The sequence below is a fragment of the Triturus cristatus genome, chromosome 8 (assembly GCF_964204655.1).
Source record: "Triturus cristatus chromosome 8, aTriCri1.1, whole genome shotgun sequence".
In the NCBI taxonomy this organism is placed as follows: Eukaryota; Metazoa; Chordata; class Amphibia; order Caudata; family Salamandridae; genus Triturus; species Triturus cristatus.
Genome location: NC_140591.1, coordinates 373383139 through 373407515, shown reverse-complemented (window position 1 = coordinate 373407515; position 24377 = coordinate 373383139). Strand labels below are relative to the sequence as shown.

The following is a 24377-nucleotide window of genomic DNA, read 5'->3' as shown; positions in this document are numbered from 1 at the left end:
AAAATACACAATGTTACCAAATGCTTCTCTCACAGTGGTTCCCAGATGCACACAGACTCAGTGTGATTCTAGACAACAACCACTATACCTAGGACTTTACCAAAAATCATTCACTACTGTGGAACTGATAAGGGAACTGCACACAATCTACATATTTCAGGACTGCACTTTTGTGACAAAGCCTGACTCATTTAATAAAAGCATAAGCAAAAACTGGCTTCTAATTCTACTAAAACTTGACAACATGACAGGTTTTAAAACAATTATCTGTCAGCAAATACACAGCGTTACCAAATGCTTCTCTCACAGTGGTTCCCAAATGCACACAGACTCACAGTGTGATTCTAGACAAGCAACACTATCCCTAGCAGCTTACCAAAACTCATTCACTACTGTGGAAGGGGTAAGGGGACTGCACACAAACTACATATTTCAGTACTTCACTTTAGTGTCAAAGCATGAATCATTTTATCAATGCATAACCAAAGACTGGCTTCTAATGCTACTAAAACTTGACAACATGACAGGTTTTAAAAGAGTTATCTGTCAGCAAATACGTACACACCTCTAACCACCCCTTTAAGTGCATACCATAGCAGTGCCACCTGTATATATGGGGGGGTGTTGTTTATATCAATATGCCCTTGAATTTCAGTAACCATGGGTTTGTAGGCTAGAAGTCTAGGATTGAGGCACCATGTTCATGATCTGGGGCAGCTGATAGGTAAGTGTTTTTGTCCCTTCAAATGTGACTAAGTTGTGGTCACGCACTGCATTCATGATCAGTTCCTTCTGGCGATAGCTATGTAGGCATGTTAAAATATCCTCTGGTCCCCCGGGGGCACAGACAGCTGGCCAGCTCAATGTGTGCGGTCTAGGATCAGCTCTTTGTCTGTTAACTCTGGGACAATATGTCGGAATAGCCGAAGCACATAGTCCTCCAATTTGCTTGCATTCGTCTGCAGTGGGACCCTCTTAATTCGTATGTTAGATCTACAGGATCTGTTCTCCAGATCTTAGAAGTAGGAATTAAGGTCCACATTCCGGTCTTGAAGCTCGAGGATCTGGCTGCGGCAGGTCTTGAATTCCTCTTCTCTTGTGTCGGTCCCCCGCTCTAGCGTATCGACTTGTTGCCCCAGATCATTCACCTTCTGGCGGAGTTACTTGACATCTTTAGCCACCTCTTGTCTCAGGGTCACTATGTCGTCGCACAGTGTATGAAATAAGGACTCCATGAAGCCTCGTGTGACAGGAGCTTCTTCTCCCGCGGTGATCTGTTGCGATGACGCACGGGTTGTCCGAGAGGGGGAGCCGGGTTCCCTGGCAGGCTCCACCCGTCTAGAAGAGGTCTTAGACAGCAAGTCTTTGTTGCATGGTGTTGTCTGCAGCGGTGCGAGCAGGCGCTCGTGTGCTTCCTGTGTGCTTCACAGTATGGTATGGCTGCTTATGGGGAGGGTGGGGGCCCTCCAGAGTGCACACCACGCCAGCCCAGTCAACCAATGTCTGCCCAGTGATGAGGGGGCTCTGCCTCAACAGCTGTCCACTGGTCCTCGCAGGCTGTTATTCAGATCTGCCTTGCCTAGGCCCGCACATTCAGGCCACTACGCGCAGGGTGATCCAAACAAGCGTGGGCAGGACCTCTAACCCTCGGCATAGGACAGCCAAGGCCCTTCCAATATTACGAGGGATGGCAATGAGAACCTCCCCAGGGGCGCCTCTGTAGTGTCTTATCTCTGTCTGGTAGTTAATCCAAGTGAATCGGGGAAGGGGGGCGCTCTGTGAATTTCCCATTGCTATAGCCCCACACAGCCGTCTTGACGTCCCAGGCCTCCACTGTAGCAAAGGGCCGCCGCCCTCTGGATCAGTGGCACACAACAGCTCCCCCTCTGTGTGCGTCCCGGCCTCCACCCATACTGGTCTCGCAGACTTCACCTGGCTTGAGTCTGGGTTCCTGTCTCCCCCAGCCATGTCGAACCGGACTCCCAGGCATGTCAGCCTTCAGACGTTTGCCTGCCTGCCTGTGATCCCTCGGACAGGCCTCAGCGCTGTAGGTTGTCGTGCAGGCCCCTCTCTCTTATTCAAGCCTCTAGGCCTCACAGTCACCGGTCCGATCTCTGCCCGTCAGCCCAGCCTCTTCCGCGGAGCAGATGTCAAGCACCACAATTATCGCTTTTGGTGTGGGGGCAGGGGGTCACATCACCCCCGAAGCGTCCTTCCGCAGCACCAGGAGCCCCAGCCGAGTCTGCAGCTTAGGCTGCCATCTTAGTCGTTGGCCCACCGCTCTGATCCTCCCAGCTCCATCCAGGCAAGCAAGGCATCCTGCATCTACACTGGTACCTCCGATGCACTCCCCGTTGCACTGCCTCACTGTTTCGCCACCTCGGGGGTGCCCCACAGCCCCCGATCCGCCGATGGCCTATGCCCCCCCTCTTATTATTTTTATTTTAAATACATTTGCTGTTTTAAGTTGAAACTTTGTAAATAATGTATGACTTCTGAATGTATCAACTGGCTTGTCCTACTGAATGTTATTCAGTGCACGGAAGCTAAGGTTAAGGTTCCCTAAAAGTGTCTTAGCTAGCTTGGTTTGTCTTCCCTAATTGTTCCCATCCTGTGGTGGGATATGCCATGCAAATGGATGGTCTCCCAGTGAGTTATCATCGTCTGTTGTGCCCTGCATGCACTGGTTAAAATCGTCCAGTTATTATGAAATTAGTAAGCTGGTTAGTTCCTCTCCCAGCTGGTTGATGTCCTTGGCCTTATCTCGGGGGTGTAAATATAAGTTGTCTATTACCAGCTGTAGATCTTTATTTGTGCCTATAGGTCACTCTGAGAGCTTGTATTGCATTAGGAAGTGCTAATTTAATGGCCAGCTTGTTGACTACATATATGCTTCTTACGGAGGTATAGATTGCAAGTCCTCCTTTAGAGTGACCAAATTTGGTGCTTTTAGTAGCTGGAAAGTGGTGCAGCTTAAAATCTTGTAAGTGAATTGGTTGATCTAGCCAGGTCTCCTTTAAGAGGATAAGGTTAAACGTTTGTAAATATAGCAACAGCTCCACATCTGTTGTTTTGTTTTCCATGCCATTTATGTTCCAGGAGCAGAGACGTAAGATGGTTTTGGCCTTTGGGGGAAGGTTCTTGCTATGTCAGGGATTATAGCTTCGAGCATTTATTGTCCTAACTAGCAAACCCGTCTTGTGATACTGGACTTCCGGTTGTAGATAAGCTAGGCCACTAGTGAGCTGTTTCCTCCTTGCGCCTTGGGGATGTACTTTGTGCCCCCTAGTATGGAATGGGTACACATCGTGGCATGCTCATAGCGGGATTCGGATGGTCCTTGTGCCTAGCTAACATGGGCTCTGGATATCCTGGTTTTTAATAGGGTGTCCATTTGATTCCCCAAGTGCTTAATTTTTCTTGCTCATCCAAAATCCTCCTAGCTATATCTGGTGTTGCCTGGGTGGACTCCAAAGTGACATTAACTTAAATCCTCTAGTCTGCTAATGGTTGTTAAAAGACGTAAGATGCTCTCCCTATTTAGTATATCAGCACAGCCTCTTCACTTGTATTCCAGTAAAACAGGGTTACACATGTTTCAGGATGTGTCTACAGCCCTCTGGAGGTTATTGCTTGTTGTGCCCCTTCTCTAGGTTCTTGAGGATTCAGTGAGCTCATCTGTGCTAAATCTGAGCCGCCGACCCCTCTGTGTGTCGTCCTTGGTTCTCGTGTTGATTCGTGCTTGGACCCCCTGCCCCTTCTCGATCATTGGTCCCTCTTCAGTAGTCACGTTCCCCTTCATGGGCTGATAGAGTTTCTCTTGCGTGTCTCGCAAAGTGTCTCCGACTACCCCCAGCGGTTGGTCGCTGGAGATTTGATTACTGGAATCACTTTGAAAGTACGCGGCTATATCGGTCTTCCTTTTCTTTCTCTTCCTTTTCTGTTTCCTTTGTTGCTTTGAGTCCAGCTGAAAAGAAACAAATGATGGACAGAATGCTGAACAATGCAACATTCACCCCCCCGTGACAAAGATGTGGGTTTAATCCATTGTTCTTTTGCCCACCAAGCCACCCCAATTTGGACCCAGCCATATGCAAATCAGTCTTGACCCTGTTCCATATGGGAACAGTCAAGCCTAAACTGACAAGCCAGGTCTTCCCTGGTCCGGAAACGAGCATCCTGGGACCGGTTTCGGGGCATCACCCCTCATCAGCCAGGCTAGCTTGAATCCCGTGGCGCAGTGAGCACGGAACCCATGTCTGGGCATACCCTTCCCACTTAGGGTGAAAAAAGCAAAAGAAACAAATGATGGACGGAATGCTGAACATTAGCCTGGCTGATAAGGGGTAATATACAGACACCGTTCCCACGATGCTTGTTTCCAGTCCAGGGAGTACCTGGCCTGGCAGTTCAGGCTGGACTGTTCCCATTGGGAGCAGGGTCAAGACTGATTTGCATATGCCTGGGTTTAAAATTAAATGGCATGGGGAGCAAAAAAACAATTTATTTATGCCCAGATCAGGCACTGGGGTGAATGTTTGACATTGTTCAACATTCTGTCTGTCAATTGTTCTTTTTACATTTGAGTCGAGGGGCAGCGGACCAGACGCCTTTCTGTGACGGTCTGCTTGTTGTAGCAAGTCCCCCGAGGGGAAGGTCATCTTCCCTTGATGTGCTGAGTCGTTCCTTCTCACTCCCCACCAGTGAGTTCTTCTCTTGGGTTTGTTCATTTTATATGTTTGATATACTTTCTTGAGTCTCTGCAACCTTTTAAGTCTATGGTTGGTTCTGACACCCGAGAGGAGTTGGCTTGAGGGGCAGCCGGTGTGATTTTAGTTACTTCCTGTATGTCTCTCAAGAGATCTCCCATCACGGACGGTAGAGTTGATAACTTCTCTACAATTGCAACACAGGTGCAGCTTGCTTGTTTAAACTGCATCTCAGTTTGGGCCTGTCTTATCATATTGTTAAGGCCAGTCAGTTTAGCGTTGATGTTTGAGACATAAATGGACAATGAATTTAGAAGCGATAGTTATATGTCCATTTTGTCAGATTGATATTGCATTGCATTAACTGACATTTGTAAAGTGTTAAGTAATGAAGCCATTATGTTGGCTGTCCCATTTGCTTTGTCCTGATTAGTGTTGCATTCAGGCATCTGGCTGTTTTTTTCCCCAGGATAAGATCGGGGTATGCGGAGCGTACGAGGCTACCAGCTCTTCCCAATCCTGTGTTGTGAGTGAGGATATGTCACAGTTAGTTTCCTGTGTATTTGGCCTATATTGCTTAGGTCATTGCACGAGGCTTTGCTTTGAGGGGATTTACTTGGAGACTGAGATGTTGCCTGGGGAGAGTTGGCGATTTTTACTTCCAAGGAGGGTTTGCTACGATTGTGGATGCTGGGGTGGCCATGTTTACCGGCGATATCTCTGAACAAGAAGCCTACATGTTGATAGGTTCATTTAAATGGGAGTATGGTTCTTCCACTGCTAGGTGAGGGGGAATTGGGCCAGTCCCACTTGCTCCCCAATTCAAGGCTCCATCTCCAGCTGTGGCATCGCTACCACAGCTTTACGGCTCTGCTACGTTGTCCCCAGTCAATGTAAGCCAATCCAACAATTCTACTACCACTACTTGCAGTCCAGAGCCCCTACCCCTACCCCTCCCCCCCAAAAAAATAAGCAGTCAGGACAAGCCTGAATGATGGTTAGCATGTGTGAGCTCCTGTCACCAAACCACACCTGGGTACAGTAATTGGACGACAACCCCCCTTTATTTATTTTTTCTTCTTTCCCTTTTCTTCTCTACCCCCCTTCCCCACTATTTTCATACCTTTCCCCCTTATAAAGCGACCAGCAAAGCCAATCCATCAAAAGCCGTAATCCAAAAAAATAGGAGGTGCAAGAGTGTGACATCTTGTGTAAGACATAAAGTGTCTATATCAGTTATGCGGGGGGGGGGGGAATTTAAGTCCTAGACAGGGATAGTTCAGATAATATACGTGGGTCCAAAAAGGTTTAGTTCATTTTCTTTCTTCCCACGATGTCCTTCAAATATTCCCCAGCTTTAATCTCAGATAAGAAGATCCGTGTGGAGTCTTCAAATATTACTTTCAGCCTGGCCGGGTTCATAAGGTACACTTGAGCACCTTGCTGTTGGAAGGGTGTGATTTGTTGACGTAACCTCCACCTGCGTTCAACTGTAGCGTGGCCAAAATCAGGCTTAGAGAAGAATTTTATTCCGTTAACTTCCTTTTGAGAGTTTGGTCTAGCTTGATCGTATACCAGCTGCCTCTGCAGGAAATTTCCCAAGAAAAACAGAAACACCCATGTTTATCAGATCCGAGACGGCTGCCATCTCTTCGAGGTTTTAGGTTAAACGGAAAGCGCTGCGCCCTTTGGATCTCTTGATCCCAGTTCCAGGCAGACTCTGATGGAAAGGCAGCACAAAGTAATTTAATAATCTACCCTCTGGGGTCCTCACCCTCGACCCCTTCCGGGATCCCCAAAAGCCTTAGATTGTTTCTCTGCATTCTATTTTCTTGCTCCTCCAGCTTGGACATCAGGTCAGTAAGGCAGGCCGCGTGAGACGTGCCTTGTCATTAGTCATGTCAGATTCCAGAGACTCTGTCCGGGCCTCAACCATTGCAACTTGATCGCCGATATCCGTGCAGATCTTATTTAATTTCCGAATCCCTCCCTGCAGCTTTTTTGAGGCCCCCTTAGCGGCAAGGCTGTCCGATCTTGCTTCATCTCGAAATTGTTTAATAGACTCTAGTATAGAGGCCAGGGAAGGTTCGGCCAGACTTCCAGTGATTGTATGTGGGGTCTCTTCTATTTCCTCGGGCTGTAGGTTGGGGGAATCCCCCAGAGGAAATGACCCGTGAGAATCTGAGTAATCCCATTTCAGCTGACTCCGTGCTCTGCTCCTGGCTTTCTTTTTTTGTTGAATGGTTCTAGATGTTGGGTCAGATTCATTGCCATCTTGTTTGCTGCTCTCGGAGGAACTGACCAAAACATCTTCGTTCTCAGTATCGGACAGTGACCCATCTGAGACAGAATTTTTTTTTTCGGTAGCTAAGTCAGGAGTTTGTATGCCAGGGCGGCTTCTTTCCTTAGGAGCAGGGATTTTTACTGCGCTGGTAGCTGAGTCTGGGATGATGATATGACTTAGTGCCTCTGTACCGGCTGGGACACCTTTTGAGACCTCGAGAGCGAACGTAGGCATTAACAAACTCTCCCCCAACCCCGTGCTCCTGATATTATCTAAGACATTGACTGGGGCGTTTTGTTGGTTTTGTGGCACGGAGTCCAGCTCCTGGGTCTCCTCAGTCATCCGATTTAACACTGTTTAAGTCAATGTGCCCCCCATCAGATGTATTAGATATAAGTGTGTGAGGGGGTTTGGATATTGCCGGGAAATGTTTGGAGATGGAGGGTGAGATCGCTGATCCTACTGCTGAACTATCTATAAGCGCATTATGTCCTGCTGCCTTCCCAGCATTCTTTTTTACGTTCCCCCCCATCACGTTTACCTTTATGGAGGGGATCCACTCTCTCAGGCAGCCTCTCAGGATGTCCCTCTGTCTTATCTCTTTCCGCCCCTCCTTGGTTCAGGGCTGCTCTCAGCTTGATGGTTTTTTGGCCCCACGTGGTCATGCTGCTCTTCCTCCAGTAGTAGTGATGCGTTGCAAATAAGGTCCCAGCCCCCAGGCTATATTTCCTTCCAAACAAACCGGCTCGAGCCCGGTTTGCTATGATATCCGCTGCTCGCCCTTAAAAGTGAACTTGAGATTACACTTCAAGTGTATAAAAATGGAAGCTCCAGCCCGTGCCTTCTTGCTGTACGGGAATGAAATGAAGCAGCCGGGCGTTTTATTTCCGCATTCGGCGGCCGGCACCAACGCGGACGTCGGCCTCGGTCTTCAGCGGGAAGGTTGCAGGTCAGCAGGTAGATCAGCGGCTCGTGGTGCGGCTGGCTGGCTCACAGGAAATTCACGCTAGTGCCATCTGCTGCCGTGACTCAGATTCTGAACTCTGGGTCATCCCCGGTAATGGTTGTCTGGGACTCACTAAAGGCAGGCATAAGGGGGAGACGCTTAGATTTTCCATTAGAAGTAATAAAAAGGAGAAAATACAGGCTGATTCTCTATCTAATCAAATGATAGAAAATTAATAAGGGCTGTCCAGTTGGGCTCTAGAATTGAGGAATCACAGACCAATGTGGCGGTCGCTAAAGCAGAAATGGGGACCATATTAGCAGAAAGAACTGCTGCAAAATGTGCCTTGGCCCGTGAAAGGCTCTATGAATGCAGCAAACTTATTGGGCATCAATTGGCCATTTCCACCAGGCAACAGGTTACCGCTAATTTAATCTCTTCAATTCAAACTGTCTCTGAAGGGATAACTAATGATCCTGTAAAAATAGAGGAGGCTTTCAGAGCCTTCTACGAAAAATTATACACAGAAGAAATTACTAAGTTTAGCGAACTTAGAGAATCAGAGATTAATATTTACTTAGATGCTATTTCGGTAGCGGAACTTGATAGCAAGAGTAGCGATCAAATGGAAATCTCCCCTGTCTGAGAGGACATTGCAACCGCTTTGGCAAGCCTCCCCGATGGTAAGGCTACCGGAGATGACAATATTCCAGTGGAATTTTATAAAATATTCTCGTTACAAATAAAAGACTTATTTACTAATGTAATTTCTTCCATTTTTAATGGCTCATCCCCACCGCAGTCTTGGTCCTCTGCAAAAATAGTAATATTTCTCAAGAATGATAAACCCGCATTGGAAATGTCCTCATATAGACCAATAACTCTCATCAATACTGATTCTAAGATTTCTTCTACAATTCTTGCATCTAGACTATCCTCGAAAATTGAAACTCTGGTTTCAAACTGGCAACATGGATTTATACCAAAAAGGGTACCACTGAACACGTTCGCCGGACTATCACCCTATTTGACGCCGCCAAGGTGACAGGAGACCCGATCGCACTAATACTCTTAGATGCCGAAAAAGCATTCGATCGGGTCTCCTGGCAATACTTGTGGGGGGTTATGAGGCGGATAGGTTTCGGCCCCAGGATCCTGCAGGAACTACAGGCTCTATATCAGGGCCCGACTGCTAGAATTTCGATCAATGGACATCTGACAAGGCAGATAGGGATAACCCACGGAACAAGATAAGGATGTCCCTGCTCACCGCTACTATTTGCTTTATATATTGATCCTCTGCTAAAAAAAATTGAATTTAATCCTGAAATAGTAGCGGTGAGCAGGTTTAGAATTAACACGAAGATCATGGCTTGTGCCGATGATCTAGCCTTAGTAACCCCAGAACCCGAAAGAGCTATTAGGGCTATTGAACAGGAGGCCCAGAATTTGGGAAGATATCCGGTTATGCCATCAATAAAACCAAAACTCAGATCGTGCTAAATGATCATATAAGTTGGAAGGACAATCGAGTAACAGAGAAGGCTAAATATCTTGGGGTCAATATAATCGCAAATTTAGATCAAATCGTTAAAGAAAATCTGACACCGCTTACAGCCGATATGAAAAAGGCACTTAAAAGAATTGACAACATGCATTTAACAATAGTGGGGAGGTGCAATGTTTTAAAAATGACCTTTTATCCCAAACTTCTATATTTCTTTAGGACTATCCCGCTAGAATTTAATAATACAATGTTACAGACATTCGATCGAATATTTTCCCAGTTTATCTGGGCATACGCACAGCCAAGAAGAGCCTTTAAACTTCTTTCATTACCCAGAGAGAGAGGAGTGTGGGCTCTCCCTAACTTAAAACTTTATTACTGGGCTACTGTTTTGCATTATAGTCCTGAGCTATTGCAAGACTCTCCCATAGTGAACCCCTCGGGATAACAGCAATTTACCACTTATTTTTCAAAATGCATACCTTCCACAGTGGTACCTAGCGGGCCTCTATATACTGGGGGACTTGATTACCTCAGAAGGCATTTTGCCTTTTAATATTCTGAAAACCCGGTATAATTTAGACAATAGCCAGCTATTTCAGTATAATGCAATCACCAGATATCTAGCTAACAAAACCGGTGGCCCAGCTGCCTTCGCTAAGCTGGCCCTCATAGATAAAATCCTGGAACCCAGCATACCACGGATTGGAAGCATTTATAAAATGCTAAACGAGCATAGGCCCGATGATGTTAGTAAAATTGACAAAAAGTGGCAGCAGAAACTGAATACACCCCCGAACACCTTTTGCCGTGCCCTAAGCCTTGCACAAACGCACCTACTGTCATCAAAGTTGCAAGCTCAGTTCTTTAAAACTGGCTTCTTCTTATATATTACACCAAGCAGAGTGGCCAAATGGGGTACTGGCAGTGAAACAACTTGCCCGAGATGTGCTGTGTATAGTGCTGACTCTATTCACGTTTGCCACATGCTCAAAATGGGCCTCATTATTTGAAAGGGTGCAATCATTTATCAGTAGAGTGCTTCCTCAAGATATACAACTGCTGCCTGTCACTGTAATGTTACGACTAAACTACACGCTCAATATAAAATCCGGGAGTGCCTTTCTGTTTCTGGCTATGACTATTCTCCGGATTTGTATTGCCTCTTATTGGAAGGACCCGAACCCCCCCCTCCTTTGCTCAATGGCAGGCTCGACTGCTCTCTACTCACAAACTTGAGACAGCTATATATGCTAGACAAGGTAGGGTCGGTAAAAAAGGGGATTAGAGATCTGGGCACCTCTAACCAAGTGGCTCAGCACATTGAATATACAGGAGGCGTAGTTACGCTGGGTTATTTGTAGCAATGTCTTCGTCATTTATCTATTTATTTATCAATTTTTCAATTTTTTTTCTTTCTTTTCTTAGCCTTCTGTCCTCCCACTCGCCTGCCCCCCCCCCCCTCCTCTCTCAGCTCCTGCTGTTTCCTCCATCCGCCTGGATTCGCTATCCCTCTCTTCTCTTTTATTTCTGGCTTTGAGTTTTCCTGTGTTGCATGGTTATTTCTTATGTACTCATTTGTTGCTTATTGATTATCGGTTAACTTGGTCAGTGATTCAACTGCTTGCAAATACATATTGTTATGGTTTCCAGACGTGGGGTGGGGGGTTCTTTTTGGTCTGGAATTGAAGTTCTATTTTGTACTGTAATTCTTTGTCTCAAAATAAAAACTTTAAAAAAAGAGGAAAGGCACAATGACAGCAGTTGCACTAAGAAACCTACAAAATAAAATTGCTGGCTTCTCTTCTGTGGTCCAAACGATACAGTCAAAACTTATACCAACAATCACCTATGGAAGCGAGGCCATGAGGAGGAGAGACATGGCTATACTAGACAGCATAGTAACAGGAGCACTTCAAATGATGTTCTACCTACCCAAATACTTGTCACCAGCCCAAATAAGGGTAGAAGTTGGTATGAAGAGGCAGGGACTGTCCCACAGAGAAGCCTAAATGCTGGCATAAGATTAAAAGACCAGCACCAGGGACACTAAACACCCATCTAAGGTCTGAACTGTCCCCTAAGGCACAGCAAGGGCCTATCTGGAAGTTCTTTTTTTTTTTTTTAAATTTGTTTATTGATTCATTGCACAAATTACATCACAGCAGACAAGAGAAACAATCCGCATTACAACGAAAGTTCAATTAGAGTTACATGCAGCACAGCTCTAGCGAATCTATTGTATTACGGCAATGAAGTATCACTTCAAAATAGGAAATACAGCAATATACAGTAGTCCACATCATTGATTCAGGGCACGTGAGATGATAGGCTTGTGGTAAAATCTTTTGGACTGGATGTGTTGTCATATGCGGATGACACGCAAATCATGGTGTCCATCACTCATAACATCAGTGACGCTGCCTGCAATTTTAAAACCTGTATGCGAGCAGTCTCGTCTTGGATGGTTCAAAACTTTCTGAAACTGAATGGCGAGAAGACGGAGGATCTTATTTTTGGGGACAAGGCGGATATCTGGTCCGGGGAGTGATCAGGCATCACATCAATTTTCAACGGGGTGTTCCAGGAGATATGATTGTAGTGGACCCAAATATCTCGGGGCGTGAGGAGGTTGGGAGTAGTTCGGCATATATGTTTGTTTGTTCTTGCCAGAGTATGAGGTCTTCAATTCATTCCTTGAGTTTAGGTGCCCTTCCACGACCCCACCTGCAGGCCACCCTCCGTCAAGCCAGTAGTAGGGTGAATGATGCGAATTTACGGTAAGCTACGGGCAGTTGTTCGGTATAACCAAGTAACGCCAATAGTAGGGACGTCTGAAGTGACATGGAGGTCATCAGACCCAGTGCTGTAAACAGCTGTTGCCAATAAGTATTAACTGAGCAACACTTCCAGGCCAAGTGTAGAAAATCAGCCCCTTCTGCCCGGCATCTGTTAGTATCTCTTAGCCCAAATTTGTGTTGTTTAACCGGGGTGTAGTAGGTGCGGTGCAGAAATTTAGAATGTATGAGATGGAGCTGACTACTAGAGGAAATCTGCTCTGTCTGCTTACAGAAGTACACACACAGCTGATCTGTGAGGTGCAGCCCGAGCTCTGCTGACCATTTATCCCGAGCAGCGCATGGGAGAGATTCAGTGTCGTTGTGTAGATTATGATAGAGTGTAGAAACTAAATGAGAGGCGGTGCTTTAACGTAGTCTGAGATGCAAGGGGGGGAACCGTCGAGGGTTCTTGAGGGTATGAAGGAGTACAGTCTTCAAGCCCATGGCGCAAGCGAACATATAGGTAGGTTTCCATGGAAGAGGGTGGTGGTGTCTGAGTATAGTTGTTGGAGCATACGGAATGTCCTGTAATAGGGACAATTTTGGATGGTATGTGAGTGGGAGCAACATGGAGTATAACATGGGAGTGTGGAGGCGGTGAGCAATGCGAGTCCATGCCTTAATTGCGCATTAAACGGAAGATGGGCAGGGGGCCCGGGTGCTACCGTGGATAATATAACCCCGTCCAGTGGGATTGGATTCGCGAGCCAGTTCTCGGCTGCTACATGTGGCGTGTATATAGGAGGGCGGAACCAGTAGTGGGCATAATGAGCCTGGGCACACAAGTAATACAATTCGAAATTGGGAACGTCAAAGCCGCCTTGGGAGTAAGGTCTCGCAAGCATGTCCCATTGAATACAGGGCTGCCTGCCACCCCATACAAGTCGAAGCAGCTCCATCCGGAGCAAGGAGAAAAAATGTCTACCTGGGTCGTACGGGATATTTAAAAACAGGTATAAAAATTTCGGAAGAATCCCCATTTTAATAAGGGAGATACGGACCGCCATATTAAGAGGAAGTGCGTTCCACCTAGTGATGTAGCCCTTTACTTGGTCACGTGTTCGCCCGTAGTTAAGCCGCATCAATTCCTCGCAATCCGCAGTAACATGTATACCCAGATATTTGACCTCAGTAGAGCACCATTATATGGGGTAGGCGGTAGCAAATGGTGTCGTCGACGTAGTTAGTGGGAAAATCTGAGATTTAGTCCAGTTTATATGAATACCGAGGAGCCCACCAAACTTGACAAATTCCAGCAGGAGCGGATTGAGGTTCTGCTGGGGATCTTTCACATACAGGGTAACATCATCTGCATATAAGGAAATGAGAATCGAGCAAAGGAAACAATGAAGACCCTTCTCCTGATGGTGTTGCCGAATCTTAGCAGCTAGGGGTTCTATGGCGAGGGCAAACAGGAGGGGAGACAAGGGGCATCCTTGCCGGGTGCCTCGTGAAAGAGACAGAGTGGGTGAGACATGTCCATTAATCAAAACTTTCGCCTTCGGGTAGTGTATAGGAGGCAAATATATCCTAGAAACCCGTTAGGCAAGTCCATGCATTGAAGAATAGTAAAAAGGTAATCCCACTCAACCGAATCAAATGCCTTGGTGGCATCTAGGAAGACTGCAACAAGGGCTAATTGGGGGTCGACATTTTGGAGAATAGAGAAGAGCATCCGGAGATTATGAGAAGTCGCTCTCCCAGGTATAAACCCAGCCTGGTCCGGTAAAACCAGTTTCTCCATCAGGAGACTGAGGCGGTTAGCCAACAGTTTAGCAAGTATTTTTGCGTCAGTGTTGATAAGGGAGAGTGGGCGGTAGGAGTCGCACCGGTCTGCAGGTTTGCTGGGTTTCAAAAGCGAAGTAATGAGTTCTTCCCTCATTGTTGCTGCTAAAATTTGAGTCTCTTGGGCTTTAAGATATACCTCTTTTAACACAGGAAGTAATTGGTCAAGATATGTTTTTTAAAAATCTACAGGTAGCCCGTCGGACCCTGGAGCTTACCCTGATTTCATTTGCAAAATAGCTTCACGGAGTTCATCGTCCTCAAATGGGGTTGCTAAAAACTTCCTCTGATTGTCACCCAACCAGCCCAGAGCGACATTCTTAAGATAATGAGATATATCTGTGGGAGCAGTTTTATGAGCACTGTAGAGATCAGTATAAAACTCGGTGAATGTGCGAAGGATCTCGAGAGAATCCCGGTGACACACACCAGTTCCATCTACAATTTCTATTACGTAATTAGAGAACCAGGGAAGGCGAATGTCAGTCACCAGAGCCCTACTGGGTCTCGACACCTCTCCATAATGTCGGGCTATGAAGTATTTGCCCCGGAATTTGGCTTCACAGTCGGCCGTGGTGGTGTAGTCGGTGAGCTTTTCCAGGAGTAATGCTCGTTGGGCACCCGATGTCTCGTTCCATAGACCATTCTCGAGTTGTTTCAATTCACCCTCCAGACGTCGCAAATTATGACGGATATCGCGAAGGACTCCAAAACTTTTTTACATACATGTGCCACGCATCCTAACTTTGAATGCCTCCCAGACCGTGCCTTTGTTGCGGTTAAAAAAAATCCAAAATCTCCTCACCAAGCTCTGTCTGAAAAACAGTATCCAACAATGCCACGGGCATTAGCCTCCAGCAGCGTGGGGTCGCAAGAAGATTGGGAGGCGCAATTGTTACACAGACGAGTGCATGCTCGGAAAATGTCCGAGCCAAATGCGCAGCCGAAAGGATCCAAGGGCCAATCCCCCGGGTACATAGCCAATGGTCGAGGCGCGACCATGACGAGTGTGAAGTGGTGTAGTAGGTGCCTTCCCTCCCATGTGGGTGAAAATGACGCCAGGCATAAATGAGACCGTGGTCAAAGAGCAACTGGGATAACGTGTCTTGGGTTTTTGTGTAATGATGCGGGAGTGGATTAGACCTATCAACTGAGGGACATAAAGTAGTGTTGAAATCACCCCCCCCCCCCATAAGATGTGTGTAGATCCCACCTTTAGAATGTGTCCCCAGAGGGTAGTAAAAAAATCTGTATCATCCGTATTGGGTTCATAACAGCAGACCAGCGTAACGGACTGTGTACCCAGCCTGCCCCAGAGCAAGCAGCTTCTCCCTGAGGGATTGCTGTAAGCACCGCCAGGAATGAATGGGGTGTTTTCTTTAATTAAAATCAACGTGCAGTGCGAATATGTAGAGTAGGAGGAAAACACCCGATCAGAGGCCCACCTGCTTCCAAAGCACTGGGTCAGCGGGGGGCAGTGTGTGTTTCTTGAAGCAATGCAGCCTATATGTGATGCCTATCAAGGTGTGCAAGGATTTGCCTACGTTTACGTGGGTCGCCAAGACTCCTGACGTTCCATGTAACTAATTTTGATCAGAGTGTGAAACCATTCCAGATTATACTGTAGCGTAGGAATGATGTCTTATTGTGCGGTGAGCTTACGGGTCGTATAGTGTGGGCTGACATGTCTATCTGCTGATGTGACCAAAATTCAACAAAAAAATACAACAATCCCAAACGATGCTCCACACGCGATAGCACCCCAACCAATGCCAACAGTGTAGTGGGATCCCAAAGACAAAACCAACCCCACCCACAGCAGCACCCCAATCGTGCTGTTGCATGATTACCCACCCCTACCCTAGAAGTCCCAAACAGAAGAGCCAAAAGAGTCAAACAAAAAAGCACAAAGTGGGGGGAGGCCTGTGGAGCACGAAACCCTCCCATCTCCCAACCCATAACTGCGAAGCAGTGTCCCAGATCTATAGGGACAAAGGAGGGGAGAGCTCCGGGGGGAAGGGTGCTTGGCAAGGTCCAGAACAAATCTACCAGAAGGAAACAATAAAACCCAATAATGAGTAATATAATACTTATAATTCACAGGGAATATGTATATGTCCATGACTAAACATAGGAGAGCAATAAAAAAAGAAAATACCTGACTACATTCATTGTGCCCACAGCATGTGCAGGCAGTGATTGCAGCAACTGAGATTAAGCAGAACGTAATGTTCGGTAGTGAGGGTATTGGGGGCCATTGGCAATTCTCAACATTTGAGCGGCGAATCCTTCAGTTCAGCTCCCTGTAGGGGATGAAGATCTGGAATCCTGGTCGGCGGAGTCTTGATGCGGTGATCTGCGCTTAAGAAACTTAAGGAAGTCCTCAGCTTGCTGCGGATTGGTACAAATTATGTTTTTTCCTTGATGGGTGATCCGCAGCCGTGCCAGGTACGTGAGGGCATAGTCAATTTGGGCTTTGCGAAGCTTTTGTTTCACTTGCAGGAATATCTGGCGTGCCTCCTGAACCATGACAGTGAAGTCTGGGTATAATGGGAACTCATTACCCTCAAAGTGCAGCAATTTGTTTCTCTTGAGCCATTTTTAGTGCGGTGTCACGGTCCCGGTAGTTAAGGAGTCTGGCCACGATGGGACGTGGCGGGCTACCAGGAGGAGGGCGAGGACCCAGGGAGCGATGCGCACATTCCACAATGAGTTGTGCTGAGAAGGACTCAGATCCGAAGGCATCTAACAAGAGGCACTCAATAAAGTCCTCCATGCGGCCCGAGTGCGTGCTTTCAGGTATGCCCACCACTCGGATATTATTGCGGTGGCTGTGGACCTCGAGATCCTCATTTTTGCACCGATGATTTTCAAGAGTTTATCCATTTGCGTCATTTGACGCTGCATCTGGGAGCTTGCAACTCCGTGTCAGAAATACGCTGTTCCACCACTTTGAGCTGCTCATCGTGTTTGTCCACTTTCTGCATGAGAAAGTCAAGGCGGCTATTTATGGTGTCCATCTTACCAGAGAGATCAGTGAGGCTATGTTGCATAGCTAATAGTAGCGTTTTGACCTCATCCTCCGGGGCTGTCTGTGTCTCCTGCGATTGTTCAGGGCCTAGTTATTGTCATCTGCATTGGACCGTGTAGCCATCTTTTTGGAGTCGAAGATCAGTTTGAGCTGGCGGCCATCAGGCTTCCCCATTGTTTGGGCCAGGGGGCTGACGGGAGTAATTAGGCAATTGTGTAGGAGGGCTGGACGGTGGCTGGTGCGCCCAAGGGACCTCCGCAGGGGGCGGTGTATGGATTGTGAGGCTTCAGAGGCAAGGTGGACAATATAGGAAAAGGGGGCACAGTCACAAAGAGGATTCAGGGCGGACCGCAGCAACAGCCTCCAACGTGGCCGGAGATAGATTCTACACCTCAACTGCAAGGGAGCCACAAGTCGTAGGGATTCAGTGCAGGATGTTTCAACAAGCACAACAATCGGCCATTATGAGGACCCTGCAGGTGGTCGGCAGGCAGGTAGTAGCAATGGTTACCAGGGGAAGGAGTGAGCACTGAAGCACTATTGCCAGGTGATGGAAAAGAGTCCGTGCCCAACTCCGGCGGCGCAGCACGTGCAGGATCAGGTGGTGAAAGACACCATGTGGGCACATCAGCCACCCCAGGGCAGGCGTGCGGCCATCTTGGTCATGCGCCACCTAGCGCCCTCTCGCCTATCTGGAAGATTCTTTAGAACAATTAGGCCTGCAGGACCACTGGGAGACCTCAGGGACACATGATAGCTTTAAAAAGCTTGTTAATACAACTGTCAAAAGGGTCTCCTTGGTGGAGGACAAAGCTTTACTGGTGGCACGGGTGCATGGATGGTTGCAACAACAGCTACAACAAGGCAGCTCCTCAGTTCAATTTAGGCTCTGGCTTTACCAAATCCACCAAAGAGAAATACCTATAGTAATGTCTAGGCATTTTACCCTCTGTACTCCACCTATGACCATACAAGCAACGTTTGTGTGCCTGGGGATGAGCGAAAAGACCTTATCCACTTGCTATGCATATGCAAAAACCCTTGAGTGAATGCAGAGCACTGCTGAAGCCATTGTTCAACCTTAAAAGAATACGAACATGCAGGCAGGCGGTAAAAGCGTGTTTCTTTGGCGAGGGCATACAGTTAACTTGCCGCCTGGTAAGATTCCTGACCATGTCTGACAAGAGGCTAAATAGCAACGTCCTACCTGAAGGACTCAGTGAGCATCTGTTGGAATTTTAAGGATGCTACCTAAAAACAAGCTGCAGCATCCCAACAACACTATAGCACCCCAAGCATCACACAAACTACAGCCTGGTGTCTTGAGCCACCCAAGCGCCCAGCTATTAAGATATGGTCCCACTGTGCATCGACTACCCTTCTTAATGTCACTTTGTACTAATACTGAGGTGAGAGTTTCACATCGAACTTTGGCTACTAATCATCAGGAACAGCCACAAACTCTTAGATAATTCTCCAGGCAACCTGGTCCTGTTAGCTTTACCAGAAATGTCGGTTCTAACCTTTAGAGCATACAAAGGTCCTGTCACAGACACAACGTAGCTTAAATTTTTTATTGCTGCCTAATTTGCTCATTGTTGCTTAATTTGCTCATTGCTGTTAACCTTATCGATAAGATGCCAAGAGGCTAGCCAACTAAATTCGGTTCGCGAAACAGTTGTTATACCTTACTAGATCTTAAATATAAAGGTTTGAGTATTACATTTTGTAGAGGAAAGAAGTGAATGTCAGATTCGAGACCTTGTTAGCCGACAAATGCCAGTTGTGTCGCCTATTGAATCACCCTTAATTGTTATACTCAACATGCTCCTAATGAATGGAAGGTGCGATTTTTAATACTAGCATACAATGCATGATGGAATACATGTTTTAAGAATCACTGTATATTTTGCATTTCTGATAGTTATTCCACTTTTATATTGTGAATGTTGTTACAACAGTTTTAATTAACCATACAAATGACTGACTTAATTACTTACTTGTGGACCTGCAGCACTGATTGTGCCACCCTCTAAAGTAGCACCCACAGCCATCTGTACGGCCTGCCATTGCAGCTTGTATTGCAGTCCTTACTGCCATTTTGACCTGGCACATATTTAAAAAGTAGGACATGTGGGTTTATGTTTCACGTCTTGGTAGTGGAAAAACTCCAGAAGTATTTTTTTCACTTCTGTAAGGCCTATTTCTCCCCTTTCCTAACACTAGGTTACATTATTACATTTAATAGGTTCTAACTTTGTATTTGGAGCAGGTAGAGATGTCCTGTTTATACTCAAATGAATTGTAATTTAAAATCCTCTTTAACAGTAAAGTCATATTTTAAGTTGCAATTCTGAAAATATAACTTATAGAAAATTGTCATTTTCTTGTCCTAACCATTTTGTGCTTCTGCCAGTGTCCTGTGTCGCATGACTATGAAGAGCTCTGCTATAGGGCTTTGTCTGTTCCTCCCAGACAATGATACAAAAAGGGAACTAGGTGTGGGCAGGATAGCCCATCCTGCTAGGATGACTTGGGTGGAGCTGTTCCCTACCCCACTTACACTTCAAAGGGCTTGCTTCCAGCACACACAAAGGAACCTAATACTAGCCTTTTGTCAAGCCAGACTTCCTGTAGCCTTGGCAGGGGAAAGGAAGAACTTTCCAGGACCAGATGTCGGGTTAGTATAGGATTCCCCATTAATCGTCTCCCCCGCTTCAAAGGCTGGCACCAGATATAAATATTGGACCTCCAGAGCCACTCTTCAGTACACTCCTGGAAGACTTCAGAAGGACTGCCCTGCCGCTACCAGAGGACTGCCCCATTACTGCCAGAAGACTCCCATGCTTCTACCAGAAGACTGCCCTGCTACCAAGAGTGACTCCAAGGGCTAGTTGGATGGCCTCCTCTGTGAAATGCTGGAACATAGCAAGCTCCTGAGGCCTTGAACCCTTCTGCTGGCCTCTGCTGGAGTGATTACTAACCCTTTCAAGTGGGGCCCCAGGTCCTGGACCTTTGGTAGTGGTGTTGATGATACTAATCCAAAAGCTGGGACTTGAAAAAAAATACTTACAAACACTTCCTGGATAATCGACAGAAGACCAGGACATACCGCCCATCTGCATGACTTCCATGTAGTTCCCTCTGTGTTCGTCTCCACAGATGCAAATCCTGTTCAGCTGGAGCTCCTGGCAACAGTATCCGGCTTCTTGGAGCCCTCTTCAGCTCCAGCCTGCAATTTCATCCCGCTGAAGATTTTCAACTTCAAAAAAGTTGCTCCAGTCCAAAGGTAAAAATATGCACCAAGTTCGACGACGATTGGCTCCCCATAGGCTACAACGACCTCCAGCTTTTCCCACTCAGAGCTTATTCACAGCATCTTTAACAAATTCACCGAGATTTTGTCCTGCGACTCCCTGGTGTCGACGATGACTCTATGAACTCAGCCTGCTGCCTTACCCTGCTGAACTCTACCTCTTCAGGTACTTTTCTTCAGACATTTTTCTAAGTCTGCAGATAAGCAGAGACTGGGCCTAATCCACCCCTTGTATCTGACCTGCGCTCGATCGTGGTCGGCCTCAACGTTTTGACTTTGACCTGATCTCATGGAACCAAATACCTGCGGTTGGCATTTTGATCTTTTAGATGCTAGATTTCACTAAAACGTTTTTACTTTATTACTGTTTGTGTGCTGCATATATACTTTACCTCTAAGTTAAACCTGCCTGCTTTTGTGCCAATCTACCAGAGGGTTAATCACAGATTAATTGGTGACTTTTGAGGTTCAAGGATTGTTGTTCTTGCTCTAGTGGGGCTTCCACTCCCCTCAACGAGTAACACAATTTCTTACATAATCAATACTTACTTTATGTTGCATCATGTAACTGTATAAAGCTGCTAAATTAAACAGTACATTGTTCACGATTTGTTTACATGGCTGTTCATTCATGCACACTGAAAAGTAATCTGTATTTAATTTTCCATTTAGGATGGAACAGAATTATGCTCCATTGCTATTGCAAAGCAAAGAACTGGTGTTTCCGTTGGCGATCGTCCTTCAAGACCTACGCTTTTAGAACAAGTATTGAACCAGAAAAGATTGGTAAGTATTGTATCTCTAATAAAAGTCCTTGAGGTTTAGAATATATGTAAAGGCAACATAGACATCTTTTGGTAAAACCATATGAGCTGGATGACAGTGTGCTATCCAAATGGAGGTGTGACTAGTGTACTGCTACTACGGACACCTGGGCTGATTACTTATATATCACCAGCGAGCCTTGCAACATTCTGGACCATTTGCCTGCTAAAGGAGCTCAGTATCAGTCTTCACATAGGGGCAAAGGTCTTGTCACTGACATTTTCTGTGAGGACTGTGGTTGGTTCTTGCAAAGGAGCTAAAAAAGCAATCTGTCTAAGAGACAGTAGGCTATGCTGAAAGCTCTCCCATCAGTGGAAAGTATGGTATTACCCTCGTGCAGAGTGCTCATAACTGACCAATGGCCCCTTGTTCCCTCCTGCAGTCTCTGAAGTGCCTTCCTACTCTGAGACATTGCAAAGGAGCTAAACAAAAGCAATCTGTCTAAGAGACAGTAGGCTATGCTGAAAGCTTTCCCATCAGTGGAAAGTATGGTATTACCCTCGTGCAGAGTGCTCATGACTGACCAATGGCCCCTTGTTCCCTCCGGCAGTCTCTGAAGTGCCTTCCTACTCTGAGACACTTCGCCTATCTTCTCCTCCAGGCCACCTGAGGCTGTCTTACTTGCCCCAACCCCAGAATCTCCCTGGTGCACACCAAAGCACTTCTACTATTTTACCAAGGCCACCTGGGGTGCTCCTGCCATCCTCTTTATTTTCCCAGAAGCATTGATTGGGGGAAGCAGTCACCTTGCATTTGAAAAGAAAGTAGCAATAAACATAAGCAGAAGATGTGATGATAGTGAAACAAAAGTATTAAAAATGATTGTGAGTGTGTATAGACTTGTTTGGGCACGCGTGGCTGTACCTATGTGTTTGTTTGAGGAGTGTGTTGTATAGCAGTAATCTGTGTTATATTGTAGGCATCCATGGGACAGTAATCGGTCTGGCAAAACGGTGGTGTAGGAAGTTGGCTCCTTATACGGTAAATCAAAAATCTGATATATCATGCAGGGTTTCCCTTATGAGTGAACAGGGGCTTGCTTTAGCAATCCCAAGGTGCTCTGTTAGAGGGTTGTGTGGTCGAGCAGCCTTAAGCTTAACCAAGAGGAGTTCAAGACATCTGCAAATACACACGATAGTCAATAAATGATACACACGACTTAAGAAGGAGATCTACACCAATCTATAAAAATAACAAGTATCTTTATATATATTTTGACACCAGAATCAATTAGTTTGGGTAAGTAAGTTTTTAAAGAGAAATACTTTCGAGTTCAAAAAGTAAAGCATTCAGGTAAAGTACAGCAAGTTACAAAACCAATCTCCAGGAGATAAGGTGAGTGGTGGTCAAGGTCCAAGCCAGCACCAGCAGAACCCCATCAGCGGCACTAGGGCGGCCGGGTGCAGGGTGCAAAAACAGCATCTGGAGCTCAATGTTACTCTATGAGGATCTGTCTCTGCGAAAAGAGGCTGTAATCTCTGGCTGGGTGGCCAGTGGAGCTGAACCAACAGGGAGACTCACTCCTCATGATGCTCTGGTACGAGGGGACACCTTTGGTCCTCTTCTCCATGGCCCAGGGTCGACGGGTGCAGAGGTGTCTTTGGGCATTGGGTTTTCCTTACCAGAGCAGTCGCGGTAGAGAAGGACCTGCATGCGGGGGCTGCAGGCGACATCGGAGAGTCCACGAGGTGTGAAACCACGATGGACTTGGGCTCTGGAGGGCTGGGGGACCACAATGACACCATTTGCCCACTTCAACTCTGGCTTGGAGTGAACAGTGCAGTAGTGTCCTAAGGCGTCAATTTTTTTCTGCGGTCACGGAGTCCTCTCATGAGTCTTTGGGTGCCTGCAGGATGCAGGGAAGCAGCTCCACTACTTCTTGGGAGCTCTTGCTTCCTGGGTGACAAGCTGGCAGGTCTTCCAGGCTTTGGGTACTCAGCAGCTGCAGAACACGTTGACTTCCAGTGCAATTGATGAAGGCAGCAGGCAGGCTAGCGGGGTTGGCGCCAAGTCAGTTGCTGGGTCTTCTGTTCTTGCTAAGCGACTCTTTATGCCCGTCTTCTTTCTTCAGATCGTCAGGATCTGATTCTCTGGTGCCAGGGGCTCCCCTAAATACTGAAGTTAGGAATGTTAGGGGAGTGTAGGGCAGTTGCAATTGGGCTACTGACCCCTGGGGTCACTTTGGCCCTATATGACCACTTCCTGTGGGAAATGGGCATAACTCTGTTCCAGAAATCCTAGCTATGCCATCACAAAGATAGCTACTTCTGAAAGTCATGTCCACCTCCGTTTAGCCGACCTTAGTTGTGGTACTAGCCTGGGGGTGGCACACCTACCTGACTAGCTAATTTTCCCGTCTTTTCTGGTGCCAAAGGGGCTCCGTACAAAAGTCTCTGCTTCTTCTCCTGTGAGGGTAGCCAGACGCGCCTTTCAAAGGCGGCAGCTCTTTGAAGCTTGCCGGCCTAGGAAGGCTAATCAGCATGCCATCCTGTGTGAGGGGGTGTGACCCCATCTTCCCAGGCAGGGTTTTGTTCTGGGTCTCCTGAGAGTGAAAGGTTCTCACCCTAGGAGGTCAGACCAGTGTCTCGGGTAGCAGGCTGGCAGAAACCAGTCAATGAGCACACCAGAAGCTGGTAGGTTTTTATGGGGCACCTCTAAGGTGCCCCTGGGTGCAATTTATTGCTAAATTTATCACTGGAATCAGTGTGGGTTTATCACTATGAGATGTTTGATGCCAAACATCTCTATTTTCAGTGATGCCATCATGTAGCTAGTGAACTCGTTTTCACCAGTGTCCAGCACATGTTTTAAAATGGCTTCCCTAATCACTTGTACTGGCAGTAATAGGCCTGACTAGCACAGGAGCATATCTGATGATGCGGGTATGCCCTAACATATAATATTAAGCATCCTCCCTTAGGGCTGTTAGGCCTGCTGTACGGGTGACTTACCAATATAACATGCAGTGGTAGGGGATGTGGCACACAGGGATTTGTGACGTGTCGTATTTTCACTTTTGTCTGCACTAAGACAGGCAGGCTGCAATGGCAGGCTTACATGTGCTTACTGAGGGTTCCCTTAGGGTTGCAAAAATTGTGCTGCGCCCTTAGGGACCCTCTTTAGTAAATCCGGCC

General features: G+C 46.7%; 1 protein-coding gene across 1 annotated transcript in view; it reads left to right on the top strand.

Annotated features, from left to right (window-relative positions):
* The window catches only part of RFXAP (regulatory factor X associated protein), a 98205-nt gene that overhangs the window by 46628 nt on the left and 27200 nt on the right, over nt 1-24377 (top strand). The window contains exon 2 of the mRNA XM_085621729.1: nt 21091-21204. Coding sequence (XP_085477855.1) covers nt 21091-21204 — 114 coding nt within the window. The remainder of the gene's footprint in view (nt 1-21090; nt 21205-24377) is intronic.